The following is a 16,992-nucleotide window of genomic DNA, read 5'->3' as shown; positions in this document are numbered from 1 at the left end:
TTGAATTTAAAATAAGAGTTAGATCAAAGTAAGATCAGAGTGTTTGTTTTGTGTGGGGTTTTTTTTTTTTTTTTGGCTGCTTACAGAATTTGGTTTAGGGTGTCTTTTCTTTCAGTTATCTCATGTTAAGAAGATTAGCTTTAATCCAACATAAATATTTGCATTTTCTCAAGTAGACATTAATTCCTGCACTCACTTTGTCTAAGTAAATATTATAATGAATGTGTTAGTCAATGTCTACCATTGTCCCTTACTGGGGAAAATTAAATTCAGCTGCAAGCTAAATTGTTAGCAATTGTAGCTCAGGTTGTATCTACCTGTTCTTTACAGGATTGCCTTGACTAGGGAACACGACAATCCTTTAGCACATCCCTATGAAACAACTGTTAGTTCATCCAAGGCAGCAACTTTGTTTGTACTTCTCCTCACTGAGGCTATGTCTAGACTCCAAGCTTCTTTTGGAAGAAGCTTTTCCAGAAGAGATCTGGAAAGACCTTTTTTGAAAGAGAGTGTCTACACAGCAAAAGCGCAATGAAAAAGGGATGTGCTTTGATTGGACACATTGATTGGACACTATGTCACATTTCAATTGTGATTACTGTGGATGGAGTGGCCACCAGGGCACCTGTGCTTTTTCCTGAAGGTCTCTTATTTAGAAAAAACATTCTCTTCTGTGTCCACACATGCCTTTTTCCAAAAAAGCTTTTTCAGAAAACGGCTTCTTCCTCTTAGAAAGAGGTTTACCACTGTCGGAAAAACTCCTCAGTTCTTTCGACTTTCTGTTAAAAGAACGCAATAGCAGTGTGGACGTAAGTGTAGTTTTTCCAGAAAAACAGCTATTTTTCTGGAAAAACTTTGCAGTGCAGACAGACCCTGAGATAGTGCAAAAGTGATAGAACTTACTTGCCTAGGCTCCAGACAAACAAGAAAGAGACTGAAGGTATGTCTACACAGCAGCATCTACACAGTTAGCCCGTTATTTCAAAATAATTTCAAAATAACGGGTGACTTATTTCGGCATTTTTACACCTCATTTCTTGAGGAATAACACCTCTTCTGAAATAGCTGTTTCAGAATAGCAGTAGTGTGGATACTCCACTGCTGCTATTTTGAAATAGCCATTCAAAGTAATTTCCCCAGGCCATTCAAAGTAATTTCTCCCCCTGTGCTTCCTGTGGTTCTAAATCAGGATAGCATATCCACTTTAGGGGAACCTGCCTTGGACTTATTTCCAGGCTTCTCTGTAGCACAGACATGCTATTTCAAAATAAGCTATTTTGGAATATTTCCTCCGGAATAGCTTATTCTGAAATAATTGTGTGGTGTTGGCGTAGCCTAAGTGGGGAAGAGAAAAAGAAGCAGGAAACGTGATAATGTCAGTGATGTAGCAGGAGACAAATGTTCTGTCAGGACCTTAAAACACTGCATAAGTTAATCAGTGTTGTAAGTATTAGCTGGAGGAAAGTAGCAAAAGTGAAAGGATGTGTGAATGTTACATGGTGGAGGTAACAAAAAATATTTAGCTGCATGTGTTAGTGTTTTGGCAGATGGACCCTACTGCACCATCAGATCACAATGCAGAATGCAGAACCAGTCACCTGAGAACTTCTTTCTCAGCTGACTAACCGTTATATGGAGTTAACAGGAGTCCAGACAGAGGTTTTTTGATCCACCTGATGATTTGGCAGTGCTATTTCCTTCTTCCATCCTAAGATCTTACCTTGTGTAAAAGTTGTGCTGCTTTAGCTTTCCTGGCATAGTTAAAGTAGTACATGCTCCCGACTGTGGATGCCAGTATACTGGTGCACATGTAGTTCTACTAATATAGTTTATCCCCATACAGGAAGGGAAATAATCTATACTGCTCTAGGGTACCTGTCTCTAATCTAACTGCATAACTAGGGATTGTACCAGTAGAACTACTCCAGTAAAAAAAAAACATCACTCTCCTACACCAACTGACAAACTAGCTATCCACCCTGTGTGCAGACCAGGCCTAATAAGTAGCCAGGAGAGAGGACAATGAGAAGCAGGAGTGTTGTAGCTGAAGCACTATAGGGACCCACGTGTGTCTAGAAGCAGCTGAGGAAGGCTGAGGAGGGATCAGAGAAGGCAGGAGTGGGACTGTCTGACGGGCCACTGCACAGTTATTTCGGAATAAGCTATTCCAGAATAGTTATCTGGGATCACGCCTACTGTTACGGTGAGACACTTACATGACCTTCTTTTTATTTCTCGCATGGGGCCGGAACACCTCAGCAAACGAAACTACTTTTAAACATGCGCATCATGATCATACCTGCAAGAAGTAGGTGACACTTCCCCCGGAGCCTGTGTCTTTGTCCACTGCCTCGATCTTAAAGATACTGCTCCCTGAGGGGGTGTTCTGTAAATTAAAACAGTTACTGAAATCAGAGGGACTGGCAGAGTAATGCAAAGTAAAAGATAAGAGAGGGAGGCAAGAAATGAAGAATGAAGACGAGAAGGCTGGGAAGCAGCAAAGGAATGACAAACCAAAGAAAGAAAAGCAGGTGGGAATGGTGGATGGAGAAGGCAGATGAAAAAGCAACTGAAAAGGAGGAGAGGACGAAATATAGAATATGTTGGAGAGTGAATGGACACATGTATGAGCAGGGGTGTGAATGAGGGGGAAATGGAGTGAAAGAGGAAGGACATATATTAAAAATTTCCTGAGGCAGAAATGGAAGAGAAAATGCTTATTTAGGGGGCAAGGAGACAGAGGAATGTCCTTCTCCTTTGCTGCTGCTCCTCTTCCCATTGAAGTCAGTGGTAAAATCTCTATTGACTTCAGCTGGTGCAGAGGTAGGCTTTCAATGGAAAATATTGTGCAAATTAGCATCATAGCCTCCCCCCAGAGGACAGTGTGCTTTCAGGGAGTGGAGAACACCACAGCACCGCTTCCTCACTACTGCATGCTTTAGTGATATTCAAAACATAACCGAAAACTTAAGCTAAACACTGAGTTGATCACCTAGGCTATGACTACACTGCAGCGCTATTTTGGGATACCTTCAGTATCCCGAAATAGCTATTCCGCATCTTTTGGGCATGCCCGTTATTTCAAAATATAACGGGCTTGCTATTCCAACGTCCTTGTAAAACTCATGCTATGAGGAGTAAAGGATGTTTTGGAATAACTGTTTATTTCAAAATAAGTGCTGTGTAGACAGCACCAAATTTCAAAATAAGCTATTTAGAAATTATCTCAAAATAAGCTACACCATTTGCGTAGCTCAAATGGATGAGCTTATTTCGAGCTACAGTGCAGTGTAGACACACCCTCAGGGTATGTCTACGCTACCACCCTAGTTCGAACTAGGGTGGCTAATGTAGACATACCCTCAGTGATACTATGTTACAGAAAATGCACTAGCTCCTTTTCCCTGCTTCCCATCAAATGTACTTACAGCATCGGGGAAAAAAAACCCAAACCAACCTCTGGGACTTGGACTATATAAGGTGTGTTGATAAACTCTGGACTCTCGTCGTTGGCATCTGTTACAAGTATTCGGACTTTTTCGGCAACCTGGAGTGGAATACAATGAACACTTATTGAAATAAACTAAATTGCACTATCTACTTGTTTCTTTGCATGCTAGGATCCTGACTGGCTAAGGCGTGACTACTTGCTTTGTTAAGATACTTGCAGTCAGTAGGAAAATGGAACGGGAAAACATCATATGCTTCTTAAAGGATTGTTTTTTAAAAAGGCAATGCTAACCGTTCCCTGAGATGCAAAGCTTTCCCTGAGACGATTCTTTACTGATGTATACAATGACTTTCAGAACTTCCAAGGTGCTCTACGAACAACAGATGGTGGGGCTGATTTTCAAAGCTTGTGTCTCACTTACTGGACCCGTCAAGAGGTTCAAAGTCTCCTGAAGCATGCAAATGAATGAGACATCTGTGCACAGGCAAGGCTGGGTAGGTGCTCAGCTGACTATGATGCGCCCAGATACTTCACTGGATGCCACAATTCCAGTGCGCATTAAGGGGGCATGTGCAAATGCACACAACTAACTTTGAGAGGGGGGCCCCATTTATACCATGAAAGGTCACTTTGCCATCCAACATAAAGCAACCCTTCTGGGATGGAATGTGGTAGCTCATATCAATTCCCAGCAAAACTGTACCATGTTTTGTGAAGTGAAGAGGTAAACGTGATCCAGAGGCTTTTATTTAGGGGAATTTCTAGGGCATTCCTTGTCATTGTATCTGATCTTCCTGAATGGTTATTCTCACAACACGCCTCTGAATATGGAAGCATTGCAGATTATCATCATCTCCGTTTTACAGATGAAAAAATGAAAACACACAGGCTGTGTCTAGACTGGCCAGTTTTTCCGGAAAATCAGCCGCTTTTCTGGAAAAATTTGCCAGCTGTCTACACTGGCCGCTTGAATTTCCACAAAAGCATTGACTTCCTACTGTAAGAAATCAGTGCTTTTTGCGGAAATACTATGCTGCTCCCATTCGGGCAAAAGTCCCTTTTGAGCAAAACTTTTGCGCAAAAGGGCCAGTGTAGACAGCTGAGATTTGTTTTGCACAAAAAAGCCCCGATCGTGAAAATGGCGATTGGGTTTTTTTTGCTCAAAAGCGCGTCTAGATTGGCCACGGATGCTTTTCCGCAAAAAGTGCTTTTGCGGAAAAGCGTCCGTGCCAATCTAGACGCTCTTTTCCAAAAATGCTTTTAATGGAAAACTTTTCTGTTAAAAGCATTTCCGGAAAATCATGCCAGTCTAGACGTAGCCACAGAGTAAGGCCCAGATCCTCAAAGGTATCCTAGAATCATAGAATTCTAGATCTGGAAGGGACCTTGAGAGATCATCAATTCCAGTCTCCTGCCCTCATGGCAGGACCAAACACCATCTAGATCATCCCTGACAGGTGTCTATCCAACCTGCTCTTAAATATCTGCAGTGATGGAGATTCCACAGCCTCCCTAGGCAATTAATTCCCGTGATTCACCATCCTAATGAGAAGTTTTTCCTAATGTGCCACCTAAACTGCTTTTGCTGCAATTTAAACCTATTGTGTCTTGTCCTATCCTCAGAGGCCAAGCAGAACAATTTTTCTCCTTCCTCCTTCTTACACCCTTTTAGATCCTTGAAAGCTGCTATCGTGTCCTCTCTCAGTCTTCTCTTTTCTAAACGAAACAAGCTCAGTTCTTTCAGTTTTCCCTCAATGGGAGTGAGGCATCAAAACACTCTGAGGATCTGGGCCTAAGTGATTTGCTCAAGGTCCCATGGATAGTTTTACGGAACATCTAGAAATTGCCCCCCAAGTTTTCTGACTTTCAGTCCTGTGCTGTAATCATAAAACCACCCTTCTTATATTTAAACCAAGTAAAAATAACAGGGAAATGGATGGGTCTCATAGTGGAATGAGGAAGGGACATTGGCAGTCACTTCAAATATCCCTGCAAAAATGACATTAGGTTCTTAACACTCAGAAATGACCAGAGCTCCAACAACTACAAAACCAAACTAAACCCCAAAAGCAACATTCCAGACAACCCGTAGCTTCTTAGTGCAATGCAGGTGCAGTAATTACTCAGGGAGGAACATCAGCTACTGACTCTCCAACACAAATTCCTACAACACTGAATTTTTCATTAGGAGTCTCCAAAACCTGGTCAAGCCCACACTGCTTTGGTCTTGAAACCTACTGGGGTCTCGGCACCTTTTATGAGAAGACTCTCTGGCTCTACAGCCTCCTTTGAGGCAGACTTTTGCCTTGAACCACAGAAACCAACATTAGTTTGATTGCTGGCAAGGAGCTGGATTTAGAAGTGAGTTACTGTGATTTCGTCAAATCTTGTAAGAGTCACGTAGGACCCTTATTGGACCATGTTTTTGTACATAACGAGATACTGTCCTCACAGTGGCTAATGCAGCCAGAATGAGTTTGACAAGCTTTGGCATATGTGAATACTCACCGTACTCAGGCCATCGGAAATACTGACTATAACTTCAATCTCATCTTCTTTCTGCAAACAAAGACAGTTCATATAAACAGACGTCTAATATTCAGCAAGATTATTCAAGGATGGTTTGTGTGTTTAAATGGATTACAAGAATATCCAGAATTATAACAGTTAACACTAGCAAAGAGTATTGCAAAGGAGATAAAACCTCAGATTTTGGGGCATAAGCTGATCTTTATTAGGGATTAGGATAAATTGGCATTTTGTGGGGTTTCTTGTACTTCCTTCTGAGGCATCCAGTGCTGGCCACTGTGGGATGCTGGACTAGATAGACCCCTGCCCATCAACTGGAGCAGGGGGACAAATGGGGCAGTTGCTCCAGACCCTGGCGATTCAGAGTCTTGGGGCTCCTGGCTGCTGCCGGGTGCCGCTGTGAAATGTGCTCCAATTGGTGTGGGGGACTGGCTGCACCAGCCCCGCCCCTTTGTCCCAAGACCCTGCCTTTTCTGGGAGGACAAGGCCATCTTCCCGCCACCCTGGGGCCTGTGCCGGCTGTCTGCTCAACTGGATGGAACATGCAATTTGGTCCAGCAATTTCTATGTGTGAGCTGCTGAAAGCCAAGAAAATCCTAACTAAACAGGTGAGGTGTGAAACTTCTGCTCACTTGGCATACAGTAGTGTAAGGTATTTAATAAATATTGAGCCACCTCATCTGGAAAGGATTTAACCCAAACAGGTCATATCAGGCATTAAATGTCTGATCTTGGAACAAGGTTGCCTAACATGCCCTGTTTGGTGAGACTATCCTGAGCTGACAGGAAGCACTTTCATTTAACTGGAGACATGTTTCTTAAACCATTTCAGTGGCTTTTATTTCTATTATTTGTAATTAGTCCCAAACAAAATATTGAAGGAAGTTTAACAGCAGCAGCTCAATACTTATTTGCAGGTCTGACACCTAAGAAAATACCCTTGTGTGCATGTGGGAAAGGGCATATATACAGAGCAATATTCATCTTTGGGTACCATCATCAATCTGTTCTTGAAAAGTTATTATTGAGAACCCAACTCATCCTACATTTGGGAGAATCCTAATGAAATTAAAATTCCCTCTCCTGTGATTAGAAAACCGTAACTGCTTCAGGGACTAGGCGGAACACCGAGTGGAAAGAGAGTGCATTTTCAATTTGGCAAGAGTTTAACAGCTGTGTACTCCACAGTCCTTTGAGAGAAGCAGTGTTGTACACAAAATGGAAAAGGAGGTGACAAGTGCACTAATAGACTGTATCAGGGCTGATGAGTGACTTTGCCAGGCCCTGGGGGGAACTGGTTCTGGGCCCCAGGAGGGGAGGGGTCTAAAGTGGAAGGGTGCTAGCCACAGGAACCTCACCCACCCATGCATGTAACAGGCCCATAACCTCTGACAGTGTTTTCAAGTCCTCAAATTATGTCTGAAAAAATTCAAGTTACAGAGAATCCACCATTCACACTAGGTTTTGAACTGACAATGCCCCTTAAAGTTACTAATCAAATTAAAAACTTGACTCCATTACAGTCACATGTAGATAGGTGCTACGTCGTTGTGCATTACCTCTCTATCTAGCTCCTCAACCAGGGTGACATTTCCAAAGTTTGTATCAATGGCAAAGTAACTTCTTGACCCAGCTTCACAGGTCATTCCATAGGTCACAGGATCTCCTTCGGGGTCGGTTCCATTCAGAGTGTACACATGTGTACCTGGAAAGACAGAGTTAGCCCTTCCACAAGACTTCCCAAGAGTACCTTGGATCAGTGCATATTTTCAATTCATTGTCTCTTATGCATTTAGAACCTTGCTATGGTTAGTGAAATTTTGTGAATCAGCTCCAATTTATGGGGATGTATTCAGACAGTCATAGAGTTGAAGGTCAGAACAAAGTGAACCCTGGAAGATATGGTTCCATAGTTATGATTCATAGTTTTCTGAGGATTGGTTACCCCAGAGAATTGGTGTGGTCCTCCCCTTCCAGAGCCCTGAGCTGTTGAATACCACCAAATTCAGTGCCTTAATACTGTTCATTTGGCTGAAGAGCAGCTGGCTCACCCTGAACCCAGACAAGCCTGAGGTGATGCTGGTGGGAAGAAGAGCTCTGAATAATTGGTATCCTCTATAACGTTCCCCACTATTGAGGGTATCTCCTCTCCCATTGTTAAACTGGTTCACAGCACTTGACTCCTTGTCTCTTCGGTGCTATTGGCTGCCCAGCTAACCATGGTCCATCTGCCACTGGCGGGAAGATTGCGGCCCATACTCCCAGGACAGCCATGGAACTGTCAATCAATATGAAGAGCCCTGTGAATGCCGAAGACAACTTCCCCAGGAGCTGGACCTGCACTATGGAACTCACCCCTGACAATTAGGTCAGACTGGCCGCAGACTTGTCCAATCTTAGAACTAAATAAATGCCAACCTCTTCCCTTGCACTTAGCTTTCCTTTCATTGAAATTCTTGACCCACCTGCCCACTTACTCACACACAACCAAATAACCAATGAGCCCCTCTAACTTTCCTATGAGAGGAGCAAAAAGAGGTTGTTGTTTCTATTTTTAAATACTAGGGAGGATGGTGCCAGGCTTTTGTAGTTTCTAGGAAAGCACACTTCATCTCTCTGTGTGCTTGCATCATTCATGCTCCCATTGACAGATCCAGGAAAAACAAATTACCTGACCACACAAAAGTGTCCTGTCCTGAGGGACTGTACCATCTACCTTTTCAAACCATTGTGGGATATTAATTGGGCAATATCCTTGAAAGTCCATTATCCTACTTCACATTTATATAGCACCCTGCATCCCAGGATTTTTAAAGTAATTTTCAAAGGCCAATTAAGTGGGCCTGACGTTGTTATTGTGTGGGTAAACTGAGGCACATACACGTTATGTGAATTATCTGACATATATTACAAGTTAGTGCCAGAGTCAGATGTAGAACTCAGGAGTCCTGATGTTCAATGCTCAATCTAACTCCTAGAAAGGTCGTTCTCTCGTTAAATTGGAAAACAACTCTGAAAATTATATCAGTGCACAAAAGCATGCTTATGGAAACGTGTATTTTACATTGTGGCTAACGTTCTACTATATACAAAATATGGTATCTGAGAAACTACTGGCTGCATGAGTAGTGACGTTTGCTTACACAGCAGACAGCTCACAACAAGTTGTAGCTCTTTCTCCTTAAAAAAGGGTCATGGCTGAAGAAGTTGTGTGGTCAGGCAATTCATTTTCCCTGGCTCTGCCAATGGAAGCATGAATGAGGCAAGCACACAAAGATATGAAGTGTGCTTTCCTAGAAACAAACACGGCTGAAGTGGGCTCCCAACAAGACTCTTGTGTATTGTCAGATGAAAACACTATGTTTCCCCTGGTTCCTGGTTAAAACAATTCAGAAGCACTGAGTTTTGTAAGATTGCCATCCTATGTTTAAGGTCACTCTGTGGTTCACTGTCTTTGATGGTTTCTGCACCAGGCAAACCACTGGAAGACTCAACCAGACAGCACTGCAATAGGTCTCATGTGCATGGGGATCTCTGTGACTGGAAATGCTAAAAATGTGGTTCTTTCTTATAGTAAAAGTTTATATTTTGCAAATAGTAGCAGAGGACAAGAGGAATGCTGATAATTCACACTGCCAAGATCCAGCTTACCCCAACCCAACAAATACAAAGAGTTTGAAAAACAGGTTCACAAAATTGCAAACCAAATGATGCTTTCCTTAGGCTTTTCCATTTAAAAATTCCCAGGGAACCTATAAATATAACTTTGTAATTCACAAAGTAATTAAAAAAGGCACAGAGAAGTCTAAGAGTTATTTTTGCTTTACTGCAAAATAAAATAAAAGTGGAGGTGGGGGGGAGGGGTAAGGGAAGGGAAGTGTTCTGAGATGGGTCTCAAAAATAGGATGTTATGGTGAAGTATCTACATAGCTTCTTATATAAAAGAGCTGATTTTCAAAAGTGATGAACATCCAGTAGCTCCCACTGACTTCTAATATCCTGTTTTTGAAAATTTTGGTCTTGATTTCAAGCACGTTTCAGGCCAGATTCTGCTCTCATTTTTACAGACTTATATCTGGATTAACTCCATTACTTCAGTGTCAATGCAGTCTTTTTCTCACTTTTTTTGTATTATAACTTTTCACTTCTTAATTGCCTCACTTTCACATTTCTCACTTTCTCTCTCTTCACCCTTCTATAGCTCTGTCCTGTCTATTTTCTCTCCAAATGTGTAGCTGTTTTTTGCCTTCCAGCTGATTTTTTCTGCCTTTCTGAGACATCCTGCTGTGGATTTTTAGCACATTTGGCTGTCTGTGGCAGCTGTTCCACTTGTATTATCTGTTTAAAAAGCTATGCTGGGAGTTTCAGATGCCATGAACATTACTGATAAAAATAGTGCTTGACATTTGCGGTACATGATACCTTTCATCTATGGAAAGCAAATACTTCAATTAAGTCCAACAATAGCACTGTGCAGCAAACTAATAATACACCCCCTGTACAGATGGGGAAACTGAGTCAAAGAAGCCCAAGATCTCACAGCAAGCCAGGGGCAACCTAGAATCCTGGCTCCCAGTCTCGCACTCTTTCAGGAAAGTATCACTTTTTTTGTTGTGTTTGTACAGTACCTAACACAATAGAGGTCCTGTTCCATCATCAGGACTCCTAGGAACTGCCCCAATACAAATAAGTAGCAATGATAATATCATGCCTAAGAAACACATAACCATCTAATAGAGCATGCAGCATAAGGGCTACAGAAGAAGAATTTTATGCAAGTGCATGAGAAGGTATTTCAATCTGAACTTGTGCAAACCCACTTTTTCCTACTGAACTATCTGCAGGATGGAAACTGAGGCCTGAGCTATACTAGACCAGGAAGGTCATTTTAAGGTACACAACTCCAACTATGCAAAATGCCTAACTGCAGTTGGCTTACGTTAAGCTGATCTGTGGTGGGGTTCACACAGCGGGAAGCCGATGCGAGCACATGTTCTTGTCTGGTTCCCTTACTCCTTGCAGAAGAAGGAGTACCATACGCTGGCAGGGGCTGCCCTCAGCCTTCAATTTACAGGTCTGCATTAGACCTGCTAAATCAGCGTTTCCCAAACTATGGGCCGGAGCCCGGTACAGCACCTAACACAATAGGTGGAAAAAAAATACCGGGCGTCAGAGTGATTGCTGGGGTGTTCCGGGCTCCCGGAGTGCCCATGTGGCGCCGGGTCCCCCAAGCCCTCGGCCGGCCTGGGCAGAGGCTGCAGCCGGATGTTCTGGCTCCTGGCAGAGGCGTAGCTAGGGGCGGTCGGGGGGGGGGGGGGGGGGAGAGGGGAAAGGGCGGAGGAGGAGGAGGGGAGAGCTGGCCACTGGAAGCAGCACTGGACGGGGGAATCGGGATGGGCCGGGGAGATTGGGGGGCTGCAGAAGCAAGGCTGCCGGGGGGTGCAAGGTTGGGAGCAGGGAGCTGTCTGGGGAAGATGTGGGGGGGGGGGGAGAGAAGCGGCCTCCGGAAGCAGGGCTGGACGCGGGCAGTGGGGCTGGCCAAGGGAGATTGGGAGGAGAAGCGGGGGAGAACTAGCTGTCCAGAGGGGGTTGGGGAAAGTGGGGCTGGCCGGAGGCGCAGCGGGGGAAGCAGGGGAGGGGAGCAAATCGGCTGGCGGGAAGCCAGACTGACACATTTACCAGCCAGGCAGTTTGAAACTACAAACTGATACATCTAGTAATAATAAAACGTACCTAATTAGAAAATACCAGACATTTATATGTCTGGTATTTTCTCAGTTTGTATTTTATGTGTTTATATTTTTGGGCTGCAAAAAACAGTACTGAAAAAAAAGGGTTCCAACTAAAGTAAAACGTTTGGGAAACCCTGGTCTACCCAGCTTTCTGTCCATCTTACAGTCCATTTATCCAATCCATATTCCTTAACTTCCTGGCAAGAATATTGTGGGTGACCATATCAAAAGCTTTGCTAAAGCTGGCACTGGGGGCTTTGGGAGGACCAGAAACAACTTATTTGAATATTCATCATTTGATTAATGAATATGCAAATGAATGTTACCGGTCCTCCAAAAGTTCATGAATGGATTTACTGGTCCCCATGTCAAAAAGTTTGGGAACCCCTGTGCTAAATCAAATGCGAGAAGATTGACCTCTGGAGGGTCAATCTTCTCTCTAGTGTAGACATGCCCTGAGTGACCAAAAACCCAGTAAGGGTCCCTTTGCACAGTTTTCATCCTTTATGAGGGAAAAAAGAAGGATCTGCATAGTAGGAACACCACTATAAGTCAAATAGTAGCCATGCGATCTGGCATCTTCTTTGTAAGCCTGAGCACTAGACAAAATCTCTTTCGGTAATCAAAGCCTTTTACCTGCTGCAGTTTTTAGGGACTTTCTTATAAAAGCGGTGAGGAGTCCTGTGTCACCTTATAGACTAACTGAAGTGTTGGAGCATAAGCTTTCGTGGGCAAAGATCCACTTCAAAGTGGGTCTTTGCCCACAAAAGCTTATGCTCCAACACTTCGGTTAGTCTATAAGGTGCCACAGGACTCCTCGCCATTTTTGCAGATTCAGACTAACATGGCTATCCCTCTGATACTATCTTATAAAGGCAGCAGGAAATTTCTACTGCTGAAGATAATATGAAACACTGAAATTCATGTTGGATATTGCTGAGGTCTTCAAATAGGAAACAATGGGGTTTGTTGATCTTTATGCCCTACTATTTCCTGAGCAGGTTTTTTTTCCCCGGTAGAACGGATACACTTGGTTATGTGACTACACGGTAGTTAATATGTCATAGAAATTTAATGGTTTGATTGCAATTTCTATCCCAGTTCAGCCTAGGATGAGTTATATCTGAAAGCACAAGCTCTCCATATCATTAACACCCTAGGAACACTTTCCAGCACAGTGTTAATGCTAATTAAAAATCTATCCTTGGCATGCTGACTCCACTTGCTGCAAAAGAAGTAAATTAAAAATCCAACCAAAATCCTATGTGAGGGTACAAGCAAACTGCCCCCTCCTGTCATAAACAGAAGTAAACAGAGTATCATTCATGTAGGGACAGGGTAAAACATAAGAGTAACTGGTAAAGTCACAATCTGTTCCGTAAATTGCAATCTGCATGAGGAGAGGAAACGTGTATCCTCCCTGCTTAGTTCAAAACTCAGCACACAAGCAGTGCTCAATAAACAGCACAATACTACGGAGGCAGCTGCTCTACATGGATCCTTCGCCTGGGGGGTGGGGAGGTAAGAAGGGGAAGGAGCCTTAGAATAATAAAATCATTGAAATGTAGGGCTGGAAGGGAAGTCAAAAGTTCTTGTAGTCCATCCCTCTGTGCAGAATCAGGACCAAGTATACACAGAACATCCCCAATAGGTGTCCGTCCAACCTCTAGTGATGAGAATCCACACCTCCCTAGGTAACCTGTTCAGGTGCTTATAGTATCAGTATAGTCAAATGTTTTTGTTAATATCCAACCTAAGTCTCCCTTACTGAAAACTAAGCCAACTACTCCTTATTCTGTCTTTGGTGGGCATGGAAAACAATTGATCATTGTCCTCTTTATAACAACCTTACATATTTGAAGATTGTTATCAGGTCTCCCCTCAGACTTCTCTTCTGTAAATTACACATGCCCAGTTTTTTAAACCTTTCCTCTCGGATCAGGTTTTCTAAATGTTTTACCTTCTTTGTAACTCTCCTCTGGTGTTTCCAATTTGGTCACATCTTTCTTAATGTGTGGTGCCCGAACTGGACACAGCACTCAACTGAAGTGTTACCAATGCCAAAAGAGGGGAGCAAATATCTCCTATGTCTTATATATGACAGCAATAAAACATCCAAGAATAATGTTTGTGTTTTTCACAGCTGCATCCCACTGTTGACTCCTTCAATCTGAGATCCAAACTCCCCCCTAAATGCTTTTCTGCAGTACTACTGCCTTGTCAGTTATTCCCCATTTTGTAGTTGCACAGTTGATGTTTCCTTTCTAAGGGTGTGTCTATACTGAGATAACTAGCATTATTTCAAAATAGCAATGTGAACGTCTACACAGCCATTCTGTTATTTGAAAATAATTATGAAATAACGGACAGTTTATTCCGAAATCTGTAAAACTCATTCTACGAGGAATAATGCCTATACTGACATAGGCATTTTGAAATAAGGCATGTGTAGATGCTCTACTGTTGCTGTCTTGAAATAGCCCCTCACCAGGCCATTCTAAGTTATTCCTCCCCAGTGCCTCCTGGAGCTCTAAACTGAGATAGCATGTCTACTTTAGGGATGCCTGCCTCAAACTAATTTTGAGGTTTCCCTGCAGTGTAGACTTGCTATTTTGAAATAAGCTATTTTGGAATAACTATTCCAGACTGGCTTATTTTGAAATAAGAGTACAGTTTAGACATACCCTAAGTCAGTGGTCTCCAACCTTTTTAAGCATGAGATCACGTTTTGAATTTAAGTGCAATGCAGGATCTACTTCAAACCCAAACACCCTTGCCCTGCCTCCTTCCCTCCCCTTCTCCAAGGCCCCATCCCTGCTCACTCCATCCTCTCTCCCATTCCCCATCTTCACTCACTTTTATCAGACTGGGGGCAGAGGGATGGGAAGGGGATACAGACACTGATCTTGAGCTAAAGTATTTGGAGTGTGGGAGGGGTTCTAAGCTGAGGCAGGGGCAGAGAGTTGAGGTGCAGGAGGGGACTCAGGGTGCTGGCTCTGGAGGGAGTTTGGGGTGTAGGAGGGGTTCAGGACTGGGGCCAGGGTTCAGAATGCAGAGTCCACAGGTGACTTCTGGGTGGTGGTGCAGGGGGCTAAGACAGGCTCACCCTTACCCTGGCCCTGCACTACTCCCAAAAGCAGCCAGCAAACTCTCTCCATCCCTGCTCTCCTCTGCTCTGTGGAGATGGAGTACAGGAAGGGGAAAGGGCACCCTGACATCACTGCCCCCTCGTTATCTTCTTGTGCCCTGCACAGCAAGCAGGAGGCTCCCAGGAGTTGAGAGCACCTCCAAAGTAGAGGGCAGGAGCAACACAGCAGTGCTTAGAGGGGCAGATGAAGTGCTGGCACTGAATAGCCCCCTGGACAAACCTGACATGATCACCTGTCAAAGGTCCCAACATCTACCAGTAGATCCTGATCTACTGGTTGGTGACCACTGTCCCAAGTGAAGTACTTTGACCTTGTCTTTACTGAATTTCATCTTACTGAATGCAGACCAATTCTCCAAATTGGCAAGGTTATCTGTCTTCAAATCCTGTCCTCCAAAGTACTTGTAACCCTTCCCAGCTTGGGGTCATTGGCAAAATTTTTAACCATGTGAGTTTCTTGCATGCCCTGGGTGAATTAGGTGACCAATAGCGCGGGAGAGAAAAATAATGATTTCAAAATACAGACCATTTTAAACGTAACAAGGTCTATCAAGAGAGAAAGAATTACATTTCAACGTATGAAAGGCAAAGCCACTAGAACATTTGGGGCATGTGTTAATAGACAGCACAACAAAATAAACTGCATGCCTTCCCAGACCTTCTTAGTGATCCAGGCACAAATGACAGTAATTTTAGAATTAATTTAAACATGAGAACTGTGATACTGACCAACAGGTGTATCTTCTGAAAGGCTGAGAAGTGCCATGTTCCCATTTGTACTGCTGGCTCCATTATCAAAGAAGTACGGGGCATAATTGGCCTGGACTGCAATTAAAACAAAGCAGAACCCACAGAAAAGCATTGCATAAACTGCCGTACCTTGAATTTCCTATCCTACCTCTCCCTCTCTGAACAAAAGAATGATCAGCCCTTTGGGGAATAATACACGTTTGTAACATGTCCAATTACACTAATGAACTTTTTACCTTTTAAATATATATGTTAAATTGTTCCTCTATGGTCTTGTACCAATACTTCAAATCAGCATTTAAAGAATATGAGTCTAGAATAAAAAAAGAACTAAATAGGATATGCCTCAAAAGCTTCAACATTCAGACACTGTTCCTTGCAAAGTAATCTTCACAACCGTTCACGATTTCTGAATACAGCTCCCATACACTCTGTGTGTATGTTTGTCACCTGGCCAATGACTATTCAATATTCTAAACATATTTTAAATGACACCTATGGAATGAGCAATAAGCCATAATTAAATAGTTACTTACTTGCTGCCAGACAACAAAGTTAAAAAGAAAAAGAAAGCAAATTAGTTGTCATTCTAATCACTCACAATTAAAGAATCAAAATAGTCCACTTGTAACAAAACTGCAAATATGCAAACAGAGAGGAGGTAACATTTGCAGAGTGATTAGTCTCTCAGGAAACAATTTCAAGACCACTTTATCCCATCAATAAAGATTACTACTGGCTATGCCATGTCCTCCTATGTGTTTATTAACAAAAAGAAAGCCATACTCACCCAGACAGACATGCACGAAATTGAGAAAGAAAGATGGGGTGAAATGTCTTGCATGCTTCATCTCACTGAAGGAATGGCTAATTTCTTCTCTGTTTCAAAGGTGTTTTGGTTTGTTTGTTTTTTTGTCTGAAGGGACTGGCAAAGTCTCCTTCCGACCTGTGGGGTGGTGAAATGTGCGAGAGGCAGTAACAGATGTTAAGATGTTAAGCGGATGACACGTCTTAATTTCTGAGGAATTTAAAGAAACTCCTTCCTACCACGTACTTAGACCAATTACTTTGCAAGGAGCTGTGGGACTCATTTCTGACACAAGGTTGGGAGGAATCAACATCACTCTCACAGGGTCTGTTATTTGTACTGTACTTAGCTTGCCTAATGAACCACTTTCTTCTCCCTGAATGTAGAAGCCAGAAGGCAGGTAAAGCTGAATTTTTTTTAAAAATGTGTTATTCTCTACCTTGCTCCTCTGCTTTTCAGAACTAAGAGAGGTTTCTATTTATTTTAGATTTTGGCTTTATTGAGAATCAAGGGGCTAGGAACTCAAATGCGTAGAACAGTAAGCAATAATACCTTAATATCAATACTTTAAAGG

The 16,992-nt window shown here is 42.9% G+C and overlaps 1 protein-coding gene across 2 annotated transcripts in view; it reads right to left on the bottom strand.

Annotated features, from left to right (window-relative positions):
- CDHR1 (cadherin related family member 1) overlaps positions 1–16,683 on the bottom strand; it is a 62,745-nt gene extending 46,062 nt beyond the window's left edge. For both annotated transcript variants that reach the window (XM_025189622.3, XM_075934805.2), the window contains exons 1-6: positions 16,401–16,683; positions 15,590–15,685; positions 7,540–7,685; positions 5,960–6,010; positions 3,458–3,547; positions 2,300–2,386 (exon numbers count right to left, since the gene is read on the bottom strand). In XM_025189622.3, the coding sequence (XP_025045407.2) occupies positions 2,300–2,386; positions 3,458–3,547; positions 5,960–6,010; positions 7,540–7,685; positions 15,590–15,685; positions 16,401–16,461 (531 nt within the window). In that variant the 5' untranslated portion in view covers positions 16,462–16,683. The remainder of the gene's footprint in view (positions 1–2,299; positions 2,387–3,457; positions 3,548–5,959; positions 6,011–7,539; positions 7,686–15,589; positions 15,686–16,400) is intronic.
- Positions 16,684–16,992: the final 309 nt, after the last annotated feature.

Source organism: Pelodiscus sinensis, chromosome 8 (assembly GCF_052426305.1).
Source record: "Pelodiscus sinensis isolate ZL-2025 chromosome 8, ASM5242630v1, whole genome shotgun sequence".
Taxonomy (NCBI): Eukaryota; Metazoa; Chordata; order Testudines; family Trionychidae; genus Pelodiscus; species Pelodiscus sinensis.
This window is presented reverse-complemented; position numbering and strand designations above follow the sequence as displayed.